We start from the raw sequence: 21,371 nt of genomic DNA on the forward strand, positions 1-21,371 counted from the left end.
TCTTTGTAAAAAAAACAACGTAAGATTTGGAGTAACAGTCATCCCCCACACACATCCAGTTTTACTGAAAATGGATTTTCACGCAAAATGACATCTTGACTAAATTAATCATTCTTAAGGTCAAATTGCTGAAGTTGACTTTTGATGGAAATCCATTTGTGTAAAAAAAAAAAAAAATGAAAGAAAAAGAAAATTATTGATAGGAAATAACATCGGTTATTCATTGGAGGGATATAATAAAAGTATTCATGAACTCTTGCATCCCCCCCCCCCCGAGGTCATGCTGCAGTATTGGTAACTTGTTTGAAATTCTGAATGTAGGAGTTCAAGAATATTATATTATATTGTGCCAGTATAGTGGAGAGAATAGACCTAGTGGGAGTAAACGAATGATACTCACCTTTACACCAGTAGTTCCAGAGCTACCCTTGGATCCTTGAGGTCCTGTCATACCCTGTTAGTGTCAAGAGGAATTATATTGTAGGATGGCTTTGATGATGATAATGATAATGATTATGATATCGTACATCAAATGCATTACATATATCAAGTGAATTGATAACAAAAAATTTAGTTATCTCATATGAATTAAAAAACTATACAATACATATGTGTATGTATTTATTTACTTTCATAATTTTAAACTAAATAAAAAATATTTTTACTTAAACAAAACATACATTTGACAATCTTTATTTGCTTTTTATCATTTTAAATTTTCCACAATAACTTAAATTTTCTGAAAACTTAAGAGAAAAAAACCCCTCAAAAATCTGAAAACTTAAGAGAAAAAAACCCCTCAAAAACCAAAGGGTCAATGAATCCCTTCAACATTTTATTTGTCAAGCCATTAACAAGAAAATCTTACAATTTGTCCTTGTTCTCCAGGAACACCCACAGGTCCTGGGACTCCAGTCTCTCCCTGAAAATGGTACAAGTAATAAACACACATGACTGAATATTACACGCTGAAAGTGGTACACAGTAATAAACACGAATGACTGAATATTATATGCTGAAAGTGGTATACAGTAATAAACACGAATGACTGAATATTATATGCTGAAAGTGGTATACAGTAATAAACACGAATGACTGAATATTATATGCTGAAAGTGGTATACAGTAATAAACACGAATGACTGAATATTATATGCTGAAAGTGGTAAACAGTAATAAACACGAATGACTGAATATTATATGCTGAAAGTGGTATACAGTAATAAACACGAATGACTGAATATTATATGCTGAAAGTGGTATACAGTAATAAACACGAATGACTGAATATTATATGCTGAAAGTGGTAAACAGTAATAAACACGAATGACTGAATATTATATGCTGAAAGTGGTATACAGTAATAAACACGAATGACTGAATATTATATGCTGAAAGTGGTATACAGTAATAAACACGAATGACTGAATATTATATGCTGAAAGTGGTATACAGTAATAAACACGAATGACTGAATATTATATGCTGAAAGTGGTATACAGTAATAAACACGAATGACTGAATATTATATGCTGAAAGTGGTATACAGTAATAAACAGCACAATTTACTGAATATTGTGTATACTAAGCTGCCAGAGGCTGAGGCCTGTCAATAGAAATTTACATAAATGAATATAACAGCCTCAAAAAGAACAATATACTAAAAACAGAACAATTCCGGCTAAAAATCCTTCCTCAGTCAATAACGTTAATACACCGAATTAAAAATTCAACTTATTAGCTTAAAAAAGGTTTTGAAGACGAAACATATGTTCAGTATTTCATTCTTCATTTTTTTTTGTACATTACTGAAGATAACACAAACTACAATAAAGCAAGTACAAAAATTATTTTTTTAGACACACTTTGCAGCAGGGTCAATACCTTAAGCACACAATAAAATAACCATCCTCATTGAGGGGGGAAATCATTAAAATCATATTAATTTTTATGAAGTTTTTATCCATGTGGTCTTTATTATTCCCTTTGTGTGTGTGTGTGTGTGTGTGTGTGTGGGAGGGGAGGGAAATTGCATGATCATTTACAACAGTATCCTACTCACCACAGGTCCTGATTGTCCTGGTGATCCTCTCGGGCCTTGAGGTCCTGGCTCTCCTGGGGATCCAGGTACACCTCTCTGACCTCTGACACCTGGGTATCCTCTGTCTCCCTTCTCACCTATAGACCCAGCAATACCTTGTTCTCCTGGGGGACCCATTTCTCCCTTAAAGACAAAGATAAAAATATAAATATATATATTCGTGTATCATTATTCATTACATGCACTCTGTCTAGGATGTGTCAACCAAAGTTTCTTCTTATTTATAATATCATATTCAGACTTTTTTTTTTATCAAGACCATTTTTATTGAATTTTTTTTTTCCCAAACCAAAACATTTAAAAAAAAAAAAATTACAAAAGTGGCATTCATTTAGAAAGCGTGCTTGGAAAATTGATCCTCAAAGCTGAAATGATACAACAGAAAGACGAAATCTTTCGTACTCAAGAAACGTATACAAATTCAGATATGATATCTGTTCAATATAACTAAAAGACAACATACGCATAATCAATTGAGTGTCAGATAGAGGTAGATTAATGAACATTCAAGTGTTAAATACCAATAGGAAGTGGAATGTAAGCTTCAATTGAATCAAAAAGACAGATAATGTGGACAGTTTGGAGTTCATCTTTATCAGTAAATAACAATGTGAAATCGAATGATAAATAAGAAATGAGTCTTCATTGCTATATCTACAAATGTAAAAAAAACAAAAAACATTTGATGGTTTTCGAAAAAAATCAATATATCACCTCAAAAAAAACCCCCAAAAAACACAATCAATATAATAAAGCAAATTTAAGGCTGAAAATCCTCTTCAAACATAAAATCATCATTATTTTTGTTTCACTTATGGTTGAAAAAAGATTGAGAGCCTTGAAATGCTCTTGTTAATTTTTATTTTTATCTTTGAAGCTACAATTATCTACTGTGATGTCATTTGATTATAATCCCTATTTTTACTTTTATTTTTATCTTTGAAGCTACAATACTCTATTGTGATGTCATATGATTATAACTCCTATTTCTACTTTTATTTTTGAAGCTACAATACTCCATTGTGATGTCATTTGATTAGAACACATTATCTTATCAGGGATAGATTACCTGGATGCCATTGACTCCGGGCAGACCTGGTTCTCCATTAGGTCCTGGGGGACCCTAGCATAGAAATGTGATGAAAATTAATATAATTAATGGTGGCACAAATTGTGATGATGATGATGATGATGATGATGATGATGATGATGATGATGATGATGATGATGGCGACGACGATGATGATGACGACGACGATGATGATGATGATGATGATGATGATGGTGATGATGATGATGATGACGGTGATGATGATGATAATGATGAAGATGATGATGACAATGATGATGGTGAGTGAAGATGATGACAATGATGATGATAATGATGACATCATCATCATCATCATCATCATCATATCATCATCATGATCAAGGTGAAGAGTATGATGATGAAGACCATGGTGGTGATAAGGTTTCCAACAAATTACCTGAGGTCCTTCAACACCAGGTTTTCCTGGTTTGCCTGGAGTTCCTGGTTCTCCCTAAATAAAGAAAATAACACATTGTAAACATACTGGAAAATGATTAAAACAGAGTTTTTATGGTGGGTAAAGTATAATAACCCTTCTTTAACCGTCACCTTACCAACCATAGGAAAATCATCACATTCGTCACGATACAACCGACCATTTTTTCTTTCTGATTTCTCTTGTACTTCACAAAATGTAAAAGAAATGCTTTGATGACAGCTATACTATAAATACTAAACACTGTGTTGTAGAGCTCTTCTGGCTGAGCAACATTCTGTATAGAATGCACTTGCTACTTTTTTTTTGTTTGATTAGGAAAAGTCTATTTTTGTGTTGGATGGGTGTGAATTTTCGGGGAACATTCTAAAAATGGCTGGTAAGGATGATGGGGTTCTTCTTTATCAATAAATAACAATGTGAAATTGGATGATAAATAAGAAATGAGTTGTAATTCTGTCTTCATTGCTATATCTATTGATGTAAAAAAAAACCCAAAAAAAACCATTATAGCAAAAAATCAATATATCAGCTCCAAAAATTTTAAAAGTAAAATAATAAATTGGTGACACTCAGAAGATGGAGATGGATAAGACATGTCTAAAGAACAATGAAGAACAACAGCCTCCTTAGAGTGGTTCTAACAGGGACATCTGACAGCAAGCGGAAGGAAGAAAGACCAGGGGAAACATGGGGGAGGACAGTTTTGTTTTGTTTGTTTTTAATGGGTTTTACGGCGCTTGCAATGCATTAAGGTCATATCAGCTCCAGTAAAAAGGAAGATAATGGGATAGTAAAAAGTTCTAGAATTACAATTAAAGCACCCGAGAAAAGGTAGGACAAAGGGAAATTGGTTCAAATAGGGAACAGATGTAGATTCCAAGACCATACCATCAATGTACTTAGTTTGAGATCACCTACAAGTCTCATCCAAACACAAGCACAGGCCCCTACTAAGAGGAATACGCTCAAAATGTTTACAAAACATATATAATATGTAAACAAAATATAATACAGTGCATAACAGAGAGATGATTTACAAGGAAAAAAAATATCATCACCCAAAACGCCTGTTTCCCTCTCAGAAGGGCATCTGGCCAGGGCCTGGAAAAACCAAATAATCTCATTCCAAGACAAAGACAGAAAGCAAGTTGGAAAACAGAAATAGGAGGAATAGAAGACACAGTAAGAACCTCCCTGACCACAATGGAAGGTCAAGAACCCCACCCAGGGGGAAGACAGTTGAAAAGGAAAGAAGCAATATGGGATTTGCATCCTAGAGGCTGTACTGTGGCAGCCATCAGGACAGCCTGGAGAAGACGTGTTCATGGCCCTATTCTCCATGAGGAGAGATATGAATAAGTCGAGTAAATCACGTCAAAATATAATATAAGTCGAGGTATAAAGGTTTTGAAAAAGATGTTGCCAAATTTGCAGATCTCACATGAACATGGATCTGGTTCCACTACGTGGAGTATTTGGAACTTTTATTTTTTTTTGTCTCCATTGCCAGTTCAAAATTAGACCTGGTGCCATAATTCAGTGTCCTTTCTGAATATGTAAAGTCTGGCTCATTATGACTATTCATGTGGTGTAACACACAGTTCTTTAATATAAAGATCTAAAAAAGTGTGTATGAAACAGTGCCAGGCAAAGAAAGAAAGAAAAATACAAGTAAAAAAAAAAACATTAAAAAAAAAAAACAGTCTTCACAGCGCATAACGTGTACCCTTGTGACGAATATATGCATTATAATCATCCAAACTAACTGGAAACCTCATGTGATGTAGTGGTAGCACATCTCACCGGGAATCAGGAGGTCTGAGGTTCAATCCTCAGTTGATGAAGACTGATTTTTTTTTTGGAATGATTTTGTTCTTGTATTTTTCATTTTTGCTTTGCCTGGTACTATTTCACACACACCTTTTCAGGTCTTTATCTTACACCAGTGTCTGCTCTATAATTTCTCAATTTGATATGGTTCTTTTAATAACAATAAAAGAAAATATATTTTAGCATTAATCTTGTCCAAAGCAAATAGGCAACAGAAGGAAACCATGCGTGCTCCTCACTTCAATTATATGAAACAGAAACATTTTTTTTTTTTAAAACGTAAAAGCCATTTAAAAGATTAGGCATTAAATTATTTGGATAGAGAGAGAATTAATTCACCAGAAGTGATTTTAGATACTTTTTATTTTCTGCCATATGAGTCCAATTATATCCAATGTTTATATTCCTTGTTTTCATATTTCATTAATTCATCATGAATAAAAAAAATCTTTTCATTTCATTTCCATAAATTTCATACTTGAACCTTGCATTCTCCCATTTTCTTTAGACATACCCCCCCCCCCTCCCCTTTATTATTAAAAAAAACAAATCCTTCCAAATGGCATCATAAGATGATACTGTCATGGTAATCCATGTTTCCATTTTGGCAAATTAATGGTCTTGCCCAAAAATAAGTTATAACTAACTGCCTGAAGCCCTGGGCTCAAATGCAGACCCCCCACCTTCTCTGGATACCGAGCAATACTACTTGTCCACCTCATAGCAAATGAAATAAGCCGTTAATTTAATAACTGGTAACTAAAAAGTGTCAGCATTGAAACAAGTGATCTGTGAGAGGAGTAAACTATCACAATACCAAAGGGTTGACGGTTTTATTGTATTTTGCGTTCAACTAAGTAGACATAATTCTAACAAAAAATGTAGTGAGTAGAAAAGTGCCAGAAGAAAACAGAGAATAAAAACTTTGCCACGGCGATGGGGGCTCGAACCCGCGACAATACTCCTCCTGGTCGGGGAGATCGTGACTCTACCGTATGAGCTATCTTCAAATTCTAGTCTATCAAGAGCCACGTCTCCCCGACTTCTTGAGGTCACGGGTTCAATGCACACAAATGCCATGAAGTTAGTTGGCCAGCATTTAGGCTAAATAGCCAATATTCTCAGCACAAACATGTAATATAGAAACGATTGAGACATAATTCTATCATCCCTCGATAATCCATGATAAAATCCATACCTTGGGTCCTATGTCTCCAGCTTGGCCTGTTGGACCTGGAGCTCCCATTTGTCCCTGGATAATAAATAAAAAGCTATGAATAAATGACCAAACAATCATGAATAGAATATTTCACATACAATTAAATTTAATACATCAATATCAATTGAAAGATTCATTTTCTCACTTCAAAAAGTTTTGTGTTTTATAATTTATATTATTTATATCTTCAATATATATATCCTTTTATTATTTAAAAATATCTTCAAATATGTCATAAATGCCAAATTCCATTTTTATACAATATACGGCATCTGATAGGCTTTTGATTAGCACGAGCTCTCTTTATATTATTTGAGATGGGCTAATCTACAAATTTTAACCATTCTCAAGAGATGAAATATGCATGATGTCCGAAGAAAATAACAAATAACAATGTGAAATTGAATGTAAACTTCAATTTAATATACGAAAACAGATAAAAGGGACATTTAACCTTTTATCAACAGAGCTGTCCTGAAACCCGAAACGTCCATTTTATCTGTTTATATTAAATTGAAGCTGACATTCAATTTCACACTGTTATTTATTTCTTTGAGCTTCGATCAGCACCATTTACAAGAACACAAGACAACAGTTAAGACATTACGATCTTTATCATCCATCAAGTGACTGGTATCCTTCAATGATGGTTGACTTTTTTTACAATATGAGACAGTTCACAGACTTAGCCATCAACACGACACATTTTATTATCAAGAATAAGGTCTTAGAGATATATACATAATAGTCACTCAGTGGGTTACAAACAATTTTCCTCTTCTCATCTACCATCTTACCCCAGCAACTAACTTATAGTAGTCATGAAAATAAGAGGCCAATAACAACCAAATATTATATTTGAGTCTAATACTCAAGGTTCAATTTATATTCAAGATTTAGTATTTAGATCTTCATAATTGTATGATAAATCTAAGTCTTCAATATCCTCACACATTGGGGGTGTTTTTAATTTATTTCTCTTATATTGGAATACATGTTAAAATAAATTGCTTAAGAAAGGACTAAAGCTAAAACAAAGTGATAGATTCACTTACAATGCTTCCTTTCTCTCCGTCCTCACCCCTTCCTCCTTGAGGGCCAGCATCTCCCTGCTTTCCTGTACGACCTTCATCTCCTTTGGGGCCGACACGGCCCATAGGGCCCTGTTGAATAACAAAAATATCGACAAACAATAATAAACCAATATTTATAGGCTGAAACAGAAAATTACTATTAATCTGAAGTTCAGACAGTACACTAATCTTTTGTAAAACTGTCAGTTAGATCTAAATCAAATCCAGAGATCCATTTTTTCAGAGTAAACAGTGAAGATTTGAAAATATTTTGAAATATTATAGAACAGAACCTTGGTTGGTTCATATGCTCTAACATGTCAACTACTCAATACTCATGTAATTTCTAATCTTTAAAAAAAAAATAAAAAACAACTTCGGATCATAAGTTGTCTGGTTTGTCTTGGTGATTGGTGTTATTATTTTTTATTTAAAATCAAGCTTTGACAAGGGGTTAACTATACGCAGAGAACTGTGGCTTGATAGCACACATAATTTTAATGGAAAGACAACAATCAAGAATAATCTTAGGTGAAGAAGAAGAAGAAGAAGAAGAAGAAGAAGAAGAAGAAGAAGAAGAAGAAGAAGAAGAAGAAGAAGAAGAAGAAGAAGAAGAAGAAGTAGAAGGAGGAGGAGGAGGAGGAGGAGGAGGAGGAGGAGGAGGAGGAGGAGGAGGAAGAGTAGGAGGAGGAAGAGGAGGAGGAGGAGGAGGAGAGGAGGAGAAGAGAGAGAAGAAGAAGAAGAAGAAGAAGAAGAAGAAGGAAGAAGAAGAAGAAGAAGAAGAAGAAGAAGAAGAAGAAGAAGAAGAAGAAGAAGAAGAAGAAGAAGAAGAGAGAAGAAGAAGAAGAAGAAGAGAGAAAAAAGAAGAAGAAGAAGAAGAAGAAGAAGAAGAAGAAGAAGAAGAAGAAGAAGAAGAAGAAGAAGAAGAAAGAAGAAGAAGAAGAAGAAGAAGAAGAAGAAGAAGAAGAAGAAGAAGAAGAAGAAGAAGAAGAAGAAGAAGAAGAAGAAGAAGAAGAAGAAGAAGAAGAAGGTAGTCTTACCGTTGGTCCATCAGTTCCGGGGATTCCTGGAGGACCAGGTTCACCCTGATCTCCCTTAGGGCCCAGAGCACCATCAGCTCCAGGGCCTCCAATTGTTCCTTGGACTCCCTAAAAGAAAGAAAAAGCGAAAGAAAAAAAAGCGTATTATCAACATTATAACTATCTTACAGCTTCATCATCTATGTTTTATAATCATCATCATCATTATCATTATTTGTAGTATTATTATTATACATCATCATCATCAATTTTATTAACATCGTTTTTAATATCACTATTCACATCATCATCATTGTTATCATTATTATTATTATACATCATCATCATCAATTTTATTAATATAATTATTAATATCATTTTTATTATCACTATTCACATCATCATCATCATCATCAACATCATCACTATCGTCTTATCACTTACAGCAGCACCAGGTATTCCAGGGTTTCCTTGGGGTCCAGGGGGCCCAGTGGGTCCCTATATAAGATAAGAGAATTGAAAGGATGAAATGTTATTCTCTTAATGTTATTTTTTAAAAATTAAAAAATTTAATTGAGCTTTTATATAGCGCAATATCAACTAAATGTGCTCAAAGCGCTTTACAAGTGGTCCCTGGCCAACAGCAACATTTTAACATTTAGGACGGGACAATGCCTGTTAGGCGATGTTACAATTTATTCCGGACAGAGACAACGCTGTTAACATCCAGGTACTCATTTCACACCTGAGTACGGTGAGAGAATGTGAGTAAAGAGCCTTCTCCAAGAACTCAACTATGCGCCGAGCGAGGCTCGAACCCAGGATCTTCCGATCTGAAAGAGAGTGTCATACCACTAGAGCACATAGCCGCAGCTAAGAGTATGAAATGGTTATTCCCTTGATTTTATTGAAACATGATATGCATTCATCATCTCTATTAAAATTATTTAGATAAAATTATTCGAAGATGATTACAAATTTCTGTTTAAAAGAGGAAGCTTGTAATAAAAACAAATTGGTGATTAATCCAAAAGGGAAATATAAGAAAGATAGTTATAGAACAAAAATTTAAATGTTCTTTGTTTTTCCATTCGAACATCTGGTAACACTATGTTACTATCCCACCACACCATAACTAGTGGTGACAGACAATAACATTGAGAGGAAGGAAGAAAGAAAGAGAGAGAGAGAGAGAGAGAGAGAGAGAGAGAGAGAGAGAGAGAGAGAGAGAGAGAGAGAGAGAGAGAGACAGAGAGAGACAGAGAGACACAGAGAGAGAAAGACAGACAGCCAGACAGAGACAGAGACAAGAACGGAGAGAGAGACCATACTGAACACCGCACCAGTCTATCTGCCCACACATCCTTCCATCTATTCACCAACACTATCAAAAGCCAAACATCTATCCCATCATCTTCTTACCTTCTTTCCAGGGCTACCAGCATCTCCCTTGATTCCTGGTGGGCCAGGCATACCTTGAAGACCTGTCAGACCAGGTGGACCTAGAAGCCCTCTTGGTCCCTCGGATCCCTGTTAGAAATGTTGTAACTCATGAATTAGCCAAATGTGGGTTATGTGTTTATTTATTTTTAAAAACCCCCTTTATTCATCCCCATGGGGAAATTTGTCTTTAGGGTCTATTCCAAGGGAAGACTGGAATAACCCAGGTGTCAGCTGCAGAGCAGCACTGCAAAGTGATCTAGGGTGAGGTGACTTGCTCAAGGCCATACAGCATGGCGGGTGATCGAACTCGATACCTTTCAGGTACAAATCAAAGACTGTACCACTGAGCCACGCTGTCCCATATTGCATATATTTTGTCATAATTCTAAGAAATGAATACATTAAAGAATTTATTGGCTAATAATGATCCATTCAGTGGTAGCCAAAGATGCCGCAATACATTGGAACAACACTAAGAATGTCTTTAGTGCTGCATTAAATTGTCAAAGACTTTTCAAATTAAAAAAATGAATGGCATCAAAATGACATCTCTATCGATATTAAGATTTCCTAATAAAATCTTTAAATGATGTAACATTCTAGAGATTATTTTGGTGTTATCAATGAAAAAAAAGTCATTGTTTGAGACAGACATTGAGGACTGCTCTTTCAAAAAACAAAACAAAAAAAAAAAAAACAAACAAAAAAAAAACAAAAAAAGAGCTTTTATATAGTGCAATATCCACTAAACGTGCTCAAAGCACTTTACAAAGGGTCCCTGGGCAACAGCAACACTTAACATGTAGGGCGTGACATGACGCCTGTTAGGCGATATTACAATTTTTTCAGACAGAGACAATGCTGTTATCGGCCAGGTTCTCATTTTACACCTGAGTACAGTGAGAGAATGTGAGTAAAGAGCCTTTTCCAAGGACTCAACTATGCGCTGAGCTAGGCTCGAACCCAGGATCATCTGATCCAAATGCGAGTGTCATACCACAAGAGCACATAGCCACTTTCAGTAGGGCATTGTCCTATATAAAGAGCATTATGCGAAGGAAAGGCCTTTTTCATGTCCACAAAGCCACTCATTTACTGATATATTAAGAGATTGGTAATGAAAATATCTATTCCCTTGATATGCAGCCCGGGTTCCAATAACTCAGTTGGTAGTACACTTGTTTCACAAGCAAAGGGACTAGATTGAATCCCAGGTGCGGTCAATTTTTTCAGACTCTCCCCTGTCCTTCATTCAGTGATTGGGTAGCTGGGTCTTTTTGATCTGGAAAAATTGCTTTGCCATAGACCAGTTTCCAACCCAAAGGGTAGCAAGTAACTGCCATTGTCCGTTTGCGAAATAGAAATAGAGGTAAATTCCTACTCCATAGGCATTCTGGCTAGAAGAACTATTGACAAAGAAGGCGAGTGTCATTATTAACCCCCAATTTGCTCACTTCGACAACATTGGTGATTCCTGTTGACATCAGACATCTTGTTTGATGAGTTATCTATATTCCTTCGTGGAATGCCTCGGCGATGATGTCTTATGATGTTGTGGGCATAATGCCTTTTCCGCCACATCATAAGACATCGTCGCCAAGGCATTCCATGAAGGAATATAGATAACTCATCAAACAAGATGTCTGATGTCAACAGGAATCACCCATGTTGTCGAAGTGAGCAAATTGGGGGTTAATAATCTTGCTCAAGGAAAAAAAACGAAAGTGCCAGAAGCGGGGCTCGAACCCGGGTCCTTCCGGGTCACAGTGCAATGCCTTAACCACTCGGCCACTTCGCCCCCAAGATCACATAGCCGCACAAAAAACCTGAGCATTTATTATATAGCACAAGGTCCACCACTTAAGGTTCTCAAGTTGCTTTACAAACAAAAATAATTATAATAATTCTGAAAACGTATATAGCGCTATAACTCCGAGACATCAGACTCTAAGCAAAAAATAATACCTTGACTCCATGTGGTCCCTGAACACCTCTCGCTCCTTGTTCACCTGGAGATCCCTGTAATGAAAAATAACAAAGAAGTAATCGTATCTTTACTATTATCTGAATCATCGATAAGATGGAAAAGGCCTATGGGCCCATGAATGCAAATCTGTAATAGCAAGACAAAATGAAACAATGGGTGGTTTGGGGTTATCTAAAGACTTGAGTCTTGAAGTGCTACGTGTGGCCAATCTTGTTTTACGGATGCGAAAGCTGGACTACAAATGCAGAAACACAAAAGAACATTGAAGCTTTTGAAATGTGGTGCTTGAGAAGGATGCAGAGAATATCGTATACTGCACAAAAAACGAACGAAGAAGTGCTAAAACAAACATACCAACAAAGGAAACTAATGCCCTTAATAGTGGATCAACAACTATCCTTTTTCGGACACATAGTAAGGAAAGATAAGAATGAATACCTGGCAAGTTGTGGAAAAATACCTGGTAAACGCGCCCGGGGGAGACAAAGAAAAACACTCATAGACCAACTGAAGGGCTTCACCAACCTAACAATCCAAGAGCTGTTTGAAAAAGCAAGAGACAGGGAGGAATGGAGAGAGATAATTCATGCAGTATCCGAAGCCTGGACCAGGCATGGAACCTAGAAGAAGAAGAAGAAAGACTATTTGTCTGATGAAGGCTGTTGATGACGTGCCCGGCAAGAAATTTCATTCTCTTATAGTTCTTGGGGAAAAAAACAACTGTTTTTAATAATTTTAAGTTCTAATGTGGGGGTTTATGAAATTGGATGCATGGACGTTTCTTGATGTGTATCTGTTTGATCTAGGGTTAAAATGTTCAGGAATTAAGAGTGGTGTGTTGTCGCTATTGATTGTTTTGTAAAGTACTGTGGCCCTCCAAGTTTTTCATTGATGTTCTAATATCAGTAGTTGGAGCTTGTAGAGGGAATCTGTGATGCATCCTTTCTATATGGATTTGCAGTTGGTGATAAATTGCACTGCTTTACGTTCCACCTGACCAATTTTCTCATGTATGTTTTTATGTTTGCGAGGGACCCAAGCTGGGCTGGCATATTCCGAAGTTGGTCATTTGTAAAGATAAAACTAGAAGACGATCATTGTAATTTGTTAGAATGTGATAGTTCTAATACGTTTAGAAATTAGGGACAGGATAACAGCAATTTATGTCTTCTATATATAAAATTACTCATTATCATTAGTTTTTTAAAAATATTGATTATGTATAGAAATGATGGACAACTTAATATCAAGTGAATTTGTCAAATATTCAAAGTTTCTGGATTATCAAAACTAACATGTTATGTCTTTCATATCTAAAAGATTTTCAATAGTATTAGGTTTTTATTATTTCCCATTTGGTTTCATTTCATTACAAACAGTATGCATGCTATTTATAATTGCATTTACCCATTACTAGATTCTATCCTTTTTGAAATGTTGGTAACATGAAGAAAAAACATTGCAGCTTTGATTTTTGAAAGTGAACAATCAATTGATTTATTCTTTCATAAATTTGACAATATCAGAAAATAGTATATTAAATTTTTTTATTATTTATCCTAATAAATATTGATTTTTTCTCTGGAACATCAATTAGCTAATGGATTCTTATGACAATTTTTAAGCTTAAGTCCGATGTAGAGAGAATCAAAGATGTCTATTTTTAAAAATGAAATTGATCACTGTTTACTCACAGGTGATCCAGGTGGGCCTTGGGGTCCAATGGGTCCTTGTGGTCCAGGTGGGCCCTAGAGGAAATAAAAGTAAATATGATTGCACAAAAACAAAAGGAAATAAAAAAATACCATTCATCCTTCTTGACATTTCTAAACACATTCTAACAGCTTACCCTTATGTTTTATCAAATATAATATGCCAAGCAAGGCAGCAGCTGGGAAAAAAAAACAACATATCTTACAAAACAAAATCTAAATAAGAAACCATCCTATATAATTACATCTTTTATACCAACAGTTTTACAAAATCATAAAAACAAGAGATGAAGCGAGTAGGAAAGTGTCAGAAGACAACAGAGAATAAAAACTTCGGAGTGGCGATGGGGGCTCGAACCCGTGACCTTACTAGTACGACAACTCCACCTGGCCGGGGAGATTGTGACTCTACCGTATGAGCTATCCACGATCCCCCAAAAAAGTCGCTTCAAAGCTTAGTCTAATTAGAGCCTTCTCTCCCCCGATTTCTTGAACTCATAGGTTCATCCCACACAAACGCCGCAAAGTTAGTTGGCCAGCATTTAAGTTTAATGGCCAATATTCTCAACACAAACATGTAAGATAGAAACGATTGAGACATTGAGTATCAATACCATACTAACATTAAAAGAATAAGCACCACTTAACTCTGGCACCGTCATCACCACCACTATAAACACCTAGACCATGACGCATAAAAATACAACGATGTCAACTAAAATGACAACAACCAATACCATCATTACTACCTTCACCACTGCAATTGTCATATCAACCTAACTACAAATACCATCATTACTACCTTCACCACTGCAATTGTCATATCAACCTAACTACAAATACCATCATTACTACCTTTACCACTGCAATTGTCATATCAACATAACAACCAATACCATCATTACTACCTTCACCACTGCAATTGTCATATCAACCTAACTACAAATACCATCATTACTACCTTCACCACTGCAATTGTCATATCAACACAACAACCAATACCATCATTACTACCTTCACCACTGCAATTGTCATATCAACACAACAACCAATACCATCATTACTACCTTCACCACTGCAATTGTCATATCAACATAACAACCAATATCATCATTACTACCTTCACCACTGCAATTGTCATATCAACATAACAACCAATATCATCATTACTACCTTCACCACTGCAATTGTCATATCAACCTAATTAATACAAATACCTTCATGACTACCTTCACCACCGACATCGTCATATCCAACTCAACAACCACCACCACCACCAGCAGTGGCACCATCTCCTACTTACATTTCCTCCTCTTGCACCTTTTGGTCCTCTAACTCCCTCGGGTCCCATGGCTCCCTGTTAAGAATAGAAAAAAAAATGTAAACATCACACAATGTCAGTCAGTAAGAAGAAAGTAATCCAACACTAAAGAACGAAAACCCAAGTACCTCAAATAAATCTCTAATAAATTTAGATATTTAAATATTGGTGTTTATAAATGACCACACATCTAAAAATCCGTTTCATATTTGAGTTGGGGTCAACTGCACTGCATGCATCATTTATAAAATAATCCAGAGATGAAGTGCAAGACTATAGAAGAAAAGATGTATGACTTACCTTGTCTCCGTTTAAGCCTGGGGGTCCCACAGGTCCAGTACTTCCTCTGTATCCCTGAAATCATACAATATATTATGATTATGTTACCTCAGTAATGGGACTACATTTTTTTTCTTTTCTCTTTATCTTAACATTGTATAACTATGGAAATGTGGGATTACTTTGTTAATGTTAACAAAGAGAACAAACAGTTGGGTGTTGATTGAATAGACAAGACACAATACTGAATTTTTCATTACGTCTATATCCTTCTTTTTACTTTTTAACTTGTAGAATCTTCATAAATAAGTATTATGTACAAAAATGTCATATATTCAAAAATTCTATAATAAATCCAACAATTGTGAACAAATGATACACATATCCTGCTAATATCTTTATCAAAATTAACTTACAAGAACAAAACAAATATGATCTGTCGTGAAAGATCATTCACTCCACATGTCTAAATAATAACAAGGGCCAGCATAAAATTTAATATAAACAACACATGTTTGTCTCTGCAATGTGGCAGACACCTTTTTCTACTCCCAAAATATTTAACACCAATCATTGTGCAGATGGAAATTTGTGAACAGTGATGCCTGCCGGAAATGTCAGGAAGCTCCAGAGGCCAGCAATCACATCGTCCTCCACTGTCCAGTAACTAAACTTGAAGGTGGCTATGAAACAGTCCTTAGGGTGGAGGAAGACTTTCGAAGCTGGGTTGACTAAATGAATTTGGAGATGTAGCCATACACTACTACTACTACTAATGAGCCCAGAGTAATTCATAATTCATATCAGGCTGAAACATTTTGTGAATGACTGTCCAACTAATAAGGATTTATACAGACAATATAATAATTGGGGAAGAATTAATGGAATTTTATTTCACTTATTTATTAATGTTTATTTATCTATTTATTTATTTAATCCCATCTTACCCTTCCTCCGACTGGTCCCATTGGGCCTGGCTCTCCCCTGAGACCTTCAGGACCCTAAAATAGATAACAAGAAGATATACAACCTTACATATGTATGTTATATAACATAAATTAAATCATCAAATGTTGGGAAGATTTTATCACAATTTGCAATTATCCAACATCACAATGGAATTTTTAAACTAGAAGACAAGCTGGAAACTAATAACAATAAGTATGTATTAAACATAAGTTCTTCATGTGGGTAGTTGGTCTGTCAATTAATATAATATGTTTGATATGATTTTTAATTTTTAATTACAAATCCAAAAGTATTGATATAAAACATAAAGAACTTATTGAATAAGTCAACAATCGTTGCAGATTGAGAGGGCATTGGATAATTTTTAAAAAGGGGGTGGGGGTGATATCTTCTGAAAAAAACAAGAAACTGTTCCTAAAAATACTAATAAAAGTTTTTGTTCAAACTAATATCAAATCATGAACTAGGAAGAAACTCAAAATTATAAATTTGAAATCGTGAATTTTAATGTATAAAAAGTTTGAGGAAATCAACGCAGTAGTTGACACCACAGAAGGCTGACTGTTTTCTTGTATTTCTTTACCCGCTTTGTCCGGGTTATTTCTTGTCTTAATATTTTAACGTTAATTAACATTCTTTTATTCAGATCTTTATCTTGCGTTTACAGAAATGAAAAGAAGAGATCTTATCTAATTCTATCTTATATTATATTTGATCCCATCTTAAGAACATAGTCATCATCATGATTATCAATATTACTACTTATTAACATTTATTGTTGTTTTGCTACCACATTATCTCACTCGTCTGTTTTGTTGTTAGAGACGAAACCCAAAACGTCCATTTTATCTGTTTGCGTATATTAAATTGAGTCTTACTTTCAATTTCACATTACTGGTTGCATTAATAAAATTTATCTTATATCATACAGACCTGATCTCCCTTATCTCCTCTCTTGCCCTGGTTTCCTATAAGACCTGGAGGTCCCTGCAAGGAAATAGTTGCAACAAAATTATTATCATTATTTTTTTTTTTGTCCTTTTGATACTTTTTGGTCATTTAAGTGACAAGTACAAAGAGAGAATATAATAACAATAATAATAATAATAATAATAATAATAATAATAATAATAATAATAATAATAATAATAATAATAATAATAATAATAATAATAATAATAATAATAATAATAATAATAATAATAATACTTCACACTTATATAGCGCCAACATCTCAAGCAATATGAGTTCTAGGCGCTTTATAAAAATAAAAATAAAATATATATCATTAATTAAACAATGACTACAGCTATTAGTAACAGACATATTATAACTCAATATTTAAAATGCTATAAACATAGAAATAAATCTAAAAAATAATAAAAAATTTAAAAAATCAAGCAAAAAAAATTTTTTTTCTAAAGTCATATGTCTTTAGCCTGCTTTTGAATGCCAACATTTATTCTGAATTTCTAATCTCAAAAAGTAATTTATTCCAAATGGAGGGGCCATATGATGAAAAAATCTCCAGATAAAAATATTTGTGTGGTGTGGGATGGTGTCAGCTTATGACTCTATACCACAATCGTTAATGACTCCATATTTCTGTGATAGACACGTTTTCTAATTGATGAGTATATGGTTCACAACTATGAACATTTCTCAAGTTGTCAGAGAGCGAATTTTATTCCAATCAAACATTTTAACGTCATAAGTTTAATTTTTAAAAAGGATCACTGAAATACAAGACAAGACTTACAGATGGACCAGGTTCTCCGGCAGGCCCCTCTGGGCCTCTGGCGCCTTTGTCTCCCTGGATATGAAGAATAAATGGAGAGGTATTGTATGAAACTGGTAATAAATTATTAATAAACTAAACTAACTAGATAAATATATCAAGCACAGGTGCAATATTATAATATTGTCAAGCTCCAAAGTTTGGAGTTTTTAACGAGTTCCCAATATTGCTTAAGCAACCTTGGGAGAGTGCATTGGGAACAAATTCGAAATTTCAAACCCAAGAGTTCAAGAATACTTTAATCATACCCCTTTAAAAGACCTTAGCCATGTTACCTTCCATTAAAAAAATCATCCTTTTTTATACCAACGTGTAAATCGAATTTAAAGATTTGGCCTTAAATAATTACCACTGTTGTATAGCATTTCCCCCAATTTTAAATATTTTTTTAAAAAATTGGAGTATTAAATCAAAAATAAAATGTCCTCTTATAAATATTTATTAAAAATGACAATTATTATGGTTTATTTCCACATACTTAACTCCATTTACTCAAACTGAGCATAGTTGCCGATGTGCTTATTCAAAGCAAAATTTTAAAAATATGGTATTTTCCTGAAAAGCTTACTATTGCTCAAAACCAGGGAGGTTGTTCCATGAATGTATTTGGGGATAAAGAGTGAAGATGGAATTTTTGGATCTCAGCGTTGCAGGATGGTTCCTATGAAACCAAAAGATACTGTAGTATTCTGCTCAAAACAATCATTGAGATATACAGATAGATACTTACATCAGAACCAAGAAGTCCTGGTGGTCCTGGTTCTCCTCTGGGTCCTTCTTTACCCTGGTGTGTAGGTGGGAAATGAAAACAAAAAAGGTAAGTGTTTTATGATCATGAAAAGATGATGATGATGATGATGATGATGATGATGATGATGATGATGATGATGATGATGTTGGTGATGGCCATGATTATGTTGATGATGATGATGTTGATACTTACAGCAGGTCCAGGGTATCCTCTGTCACCAGGATATCCCTCAGGGCCCTTGGGGCCTGGTGGGCCAGGGTTACCGGCAGGTCCTGCTGCTCCCTAAGTAAAAAGTCAAATGTGACAGTTTGTTAAACATCAAAAACAAAGGACAATTCTTTTTTAATTGATAATTTTATACTGGTTAACCATAACTTTAGTACACCCAAAGACATCTGAATCAAAGAGAAACTATAGGAACTAACAATGGTATAACCAAATTTGAAAGGTTGAGAGATCCCAAAGATATTATAATCATTAAATCAATTTCTAGTTTGTACAAATGTTCTCACATTGCATCTCGGGTAAAACATAATATATTTTAATTGTTGTACTGTTAATTAAATCACAAACTATTAACAGCCAAACTTTTCAACCCAATCCACTTCATACTGAAGATAGACACAAAGTTTGTGTTGAGTGGGATGGTGTTTGGTTATGGCTCTGAATCACAATAATTATGCTCTCTTGTGACTTCAGCTTTATAAACTCACATTAACCCTCTCCTTACCAACTACAATAAAATCGTCACATTTGTTACGACACAATAGACATTTTTCTTGCTCAGATTTATTTTGTGTATCACAAATTAGAAGAACAATCTTTGTTTAATTAGCAAGAACTTAAAGCTTGTTGTAAAGCTTGTTTTGCAAACAAAATTATGGTCAGCATGCTTTTAGGGTAGGCATGACATTTTCGTAAATACTGAAAATGGCCAGTAAGGAGAGAGGTATTACCTATAGGATTTGCCAGACATAATAAAAATCATTTCATTCAAAATACCATAATGTTATCCATATTAACACTCCTTCCCGGACAAAACATTGCGAAAAAGTATAAAAATGAAGATTTTAGTCCTTTGAAAGATGAATAATTTTATCATTCGGATTTCAAATAAAACAATTCAAACTGAAGCTTAAACATAGTGTAAAGATTTTGGTGTGTATTGTGCGTGTGTGTGTGTGTGTGTGTGTGTGTGTGTGTGTTTGTGTGTGTGTGTGGGTGTGTGTGTGTGGGGAGTGGATTGGGATAAAGCTGGCAGTGCCCCTATCCTGCATATTGGCAAAATATTTAGACACCCGTCCTCTGTTTATTTTGATGCAAGTATTTGATATGACAGAGGGAGATTCAAAATCCAATATACAAAATGAATATAACAGCTTCATAAAAGATCAAAAAACCAAACATTGAATTTTTCGGGCTCAAAACCCTTTTTCAGTCAATAACAAAACCATTGCTAACATCTCATTTTAACTGGAGCAATGAACTGCGGTCTTGTTGCTCACTTTACGACTCTGCTCTGCAACTAACATCTGGGTCATCTTGTTTTGTTTTTTGTTTATTTTGTCTTTTGTTTTGTTTTTTGTTGGGTTTTTTTTTTGAGACACCATAAAGACTCTTTTAAAGAAAATAGAGAAAATCTAAAATAAAACACTTACTGGGTTGCCAGTTTTTCCAGTTTGACCAGGAAGACCGTGTTCACCAGGTGGACCCTTTGTTGTCACAGAAATAAATATTTTTACATGTTAAAAATAAATCAATAAAAAAAAATATAAAGGAAATAAAGAAAATAAAGAAAAAAAAATGGTAGGGATATCATCTAAATCTATATCTACTGAGTAGTTTTGCGGACTCTTTGTGTGACGCCGGCAATAGCCAATAATCTAACATCAATCATGGCAAAAACATTTCCTCCATTTATTCCTTGGCACTGACTGCCTTTGTGAAACAGCCTAATAAAAAAACAAATGCTAAAAGATTTAATGCTTTCTTCAAATTCCAACCAAATCCCAATCCAGGGAACTTGCTCTATCATCCATCAGCAAGTGATCTTTGTGTCAAAATATAGACCTTTAGTAATTTGACATGTCAGAGCAATTATAATATTGTGTTTTTTTAATCCTGAGAATAATTAATATTATAATCTGACATAAAGAATTGGAAAAGTTTAATTTGGCTGATATGTCCAATTGTCAAATTCTATTTCAAAATTGTACAAGCTTATTAGAATCTCTGCTTCTTGATTCAATCTTCACGAGATCAATCTCCTTTCACATCTGTTATGTCAAAATCTTAGTTCTTGTTATTCGGTGAGGTCTGTATGATTTGACTTTTTTTCCT

General features: G+C 34.5%; 1 protein-coding gene across 1 annotated transcript in view; it reads right to left on the minus strand.

The window, feature by feature from the left end:
* LOC144980126 (uncharacterized) overlaps nt 1-21,371 on the minus strand; it is a 102,733-nt gene that overhangs the window by 16,629 nt on the left and 64,733 nt on the right. Inside the window, exons 31-50 of the mRNA XM_078927673.1 lie at nt 20,690-20,743; nt 19,224-19,313; nt 19,011-19,064; nt 18,242-18,295; nt 17,416-17,469; nt 16,461-16,514; nt 15,535-15,588; nt 15,217-15,270; nt 13,896-13,949; nt 12,180-12,233; nt 10,194-10,301; nt 9,216-9,269; nt 8,793-8,900; nt 7,735-7,842; nt 6,659-6,712; nt 3,589-3,642; nt 3,171-3,224; nt 2,063-2,224; nt 869-922; nt 401-454 (exon numbers count right to left, since the gene is read on the minus strand). Of these exons, the coding sequence (XP_078783799.1) occupies nt 401-454; nt 869-922; nt 2,063-2,224; nt 3,171-3,224; nt 3,589-3,642; nt 6,659-6,712; nt 7,735-7,842; nt 8,793-8,900; nt 9,216-9,269; nt 10,194-10,301; nt 12,180-12,233; nt 13,896-13,949; nt 15,217-15,270; nt 15,535-15,588; nt 16,461-16,514; nt 17,416-17,469; nt 18,242-18,295; nt 19,011-19,064; nt 19,224-19,313; nt 20,690-20,743 (1,386 nt within the window). The remainder of the gene's footprint in view (nt 1-400; nt 455-868; nt 923-2,062; nt 2,225-3,170; nt 3,225-3,588; nt 3,643-6,658; nt 6,713-7,734; nt 7,843-8,792; nt 8,901-9,215; nt 9,270-10,193; nt 10,302-12,179; nt 12,234-13,895; nt 13,950-15,216; nt 15,271-15,534; nt 15,589-16,460; nt 16,515-17,415; nt 17,470-18,241; nt 18,296-19,010; nt 19,065-19,223; nt 19,314-20,689; nt 20,744-21,371) is intronic.

This window comes from Berghia stephanieae, chromosome 9 (genome assembly GCF_034508935.2).
Source record: "Berghia stephanieae isolate SIO BIC M18660-M18661 chromosome 9, UCSD_Bste_1.3, whole genome shotgun sequence".
Classification (NCBI taxonomy): Eukaryota; Metazoa; Mollusca; class Gastropoda; order Nudibranchia; family Aeolidiidae; genus Berghia; species Berghia stephanieae.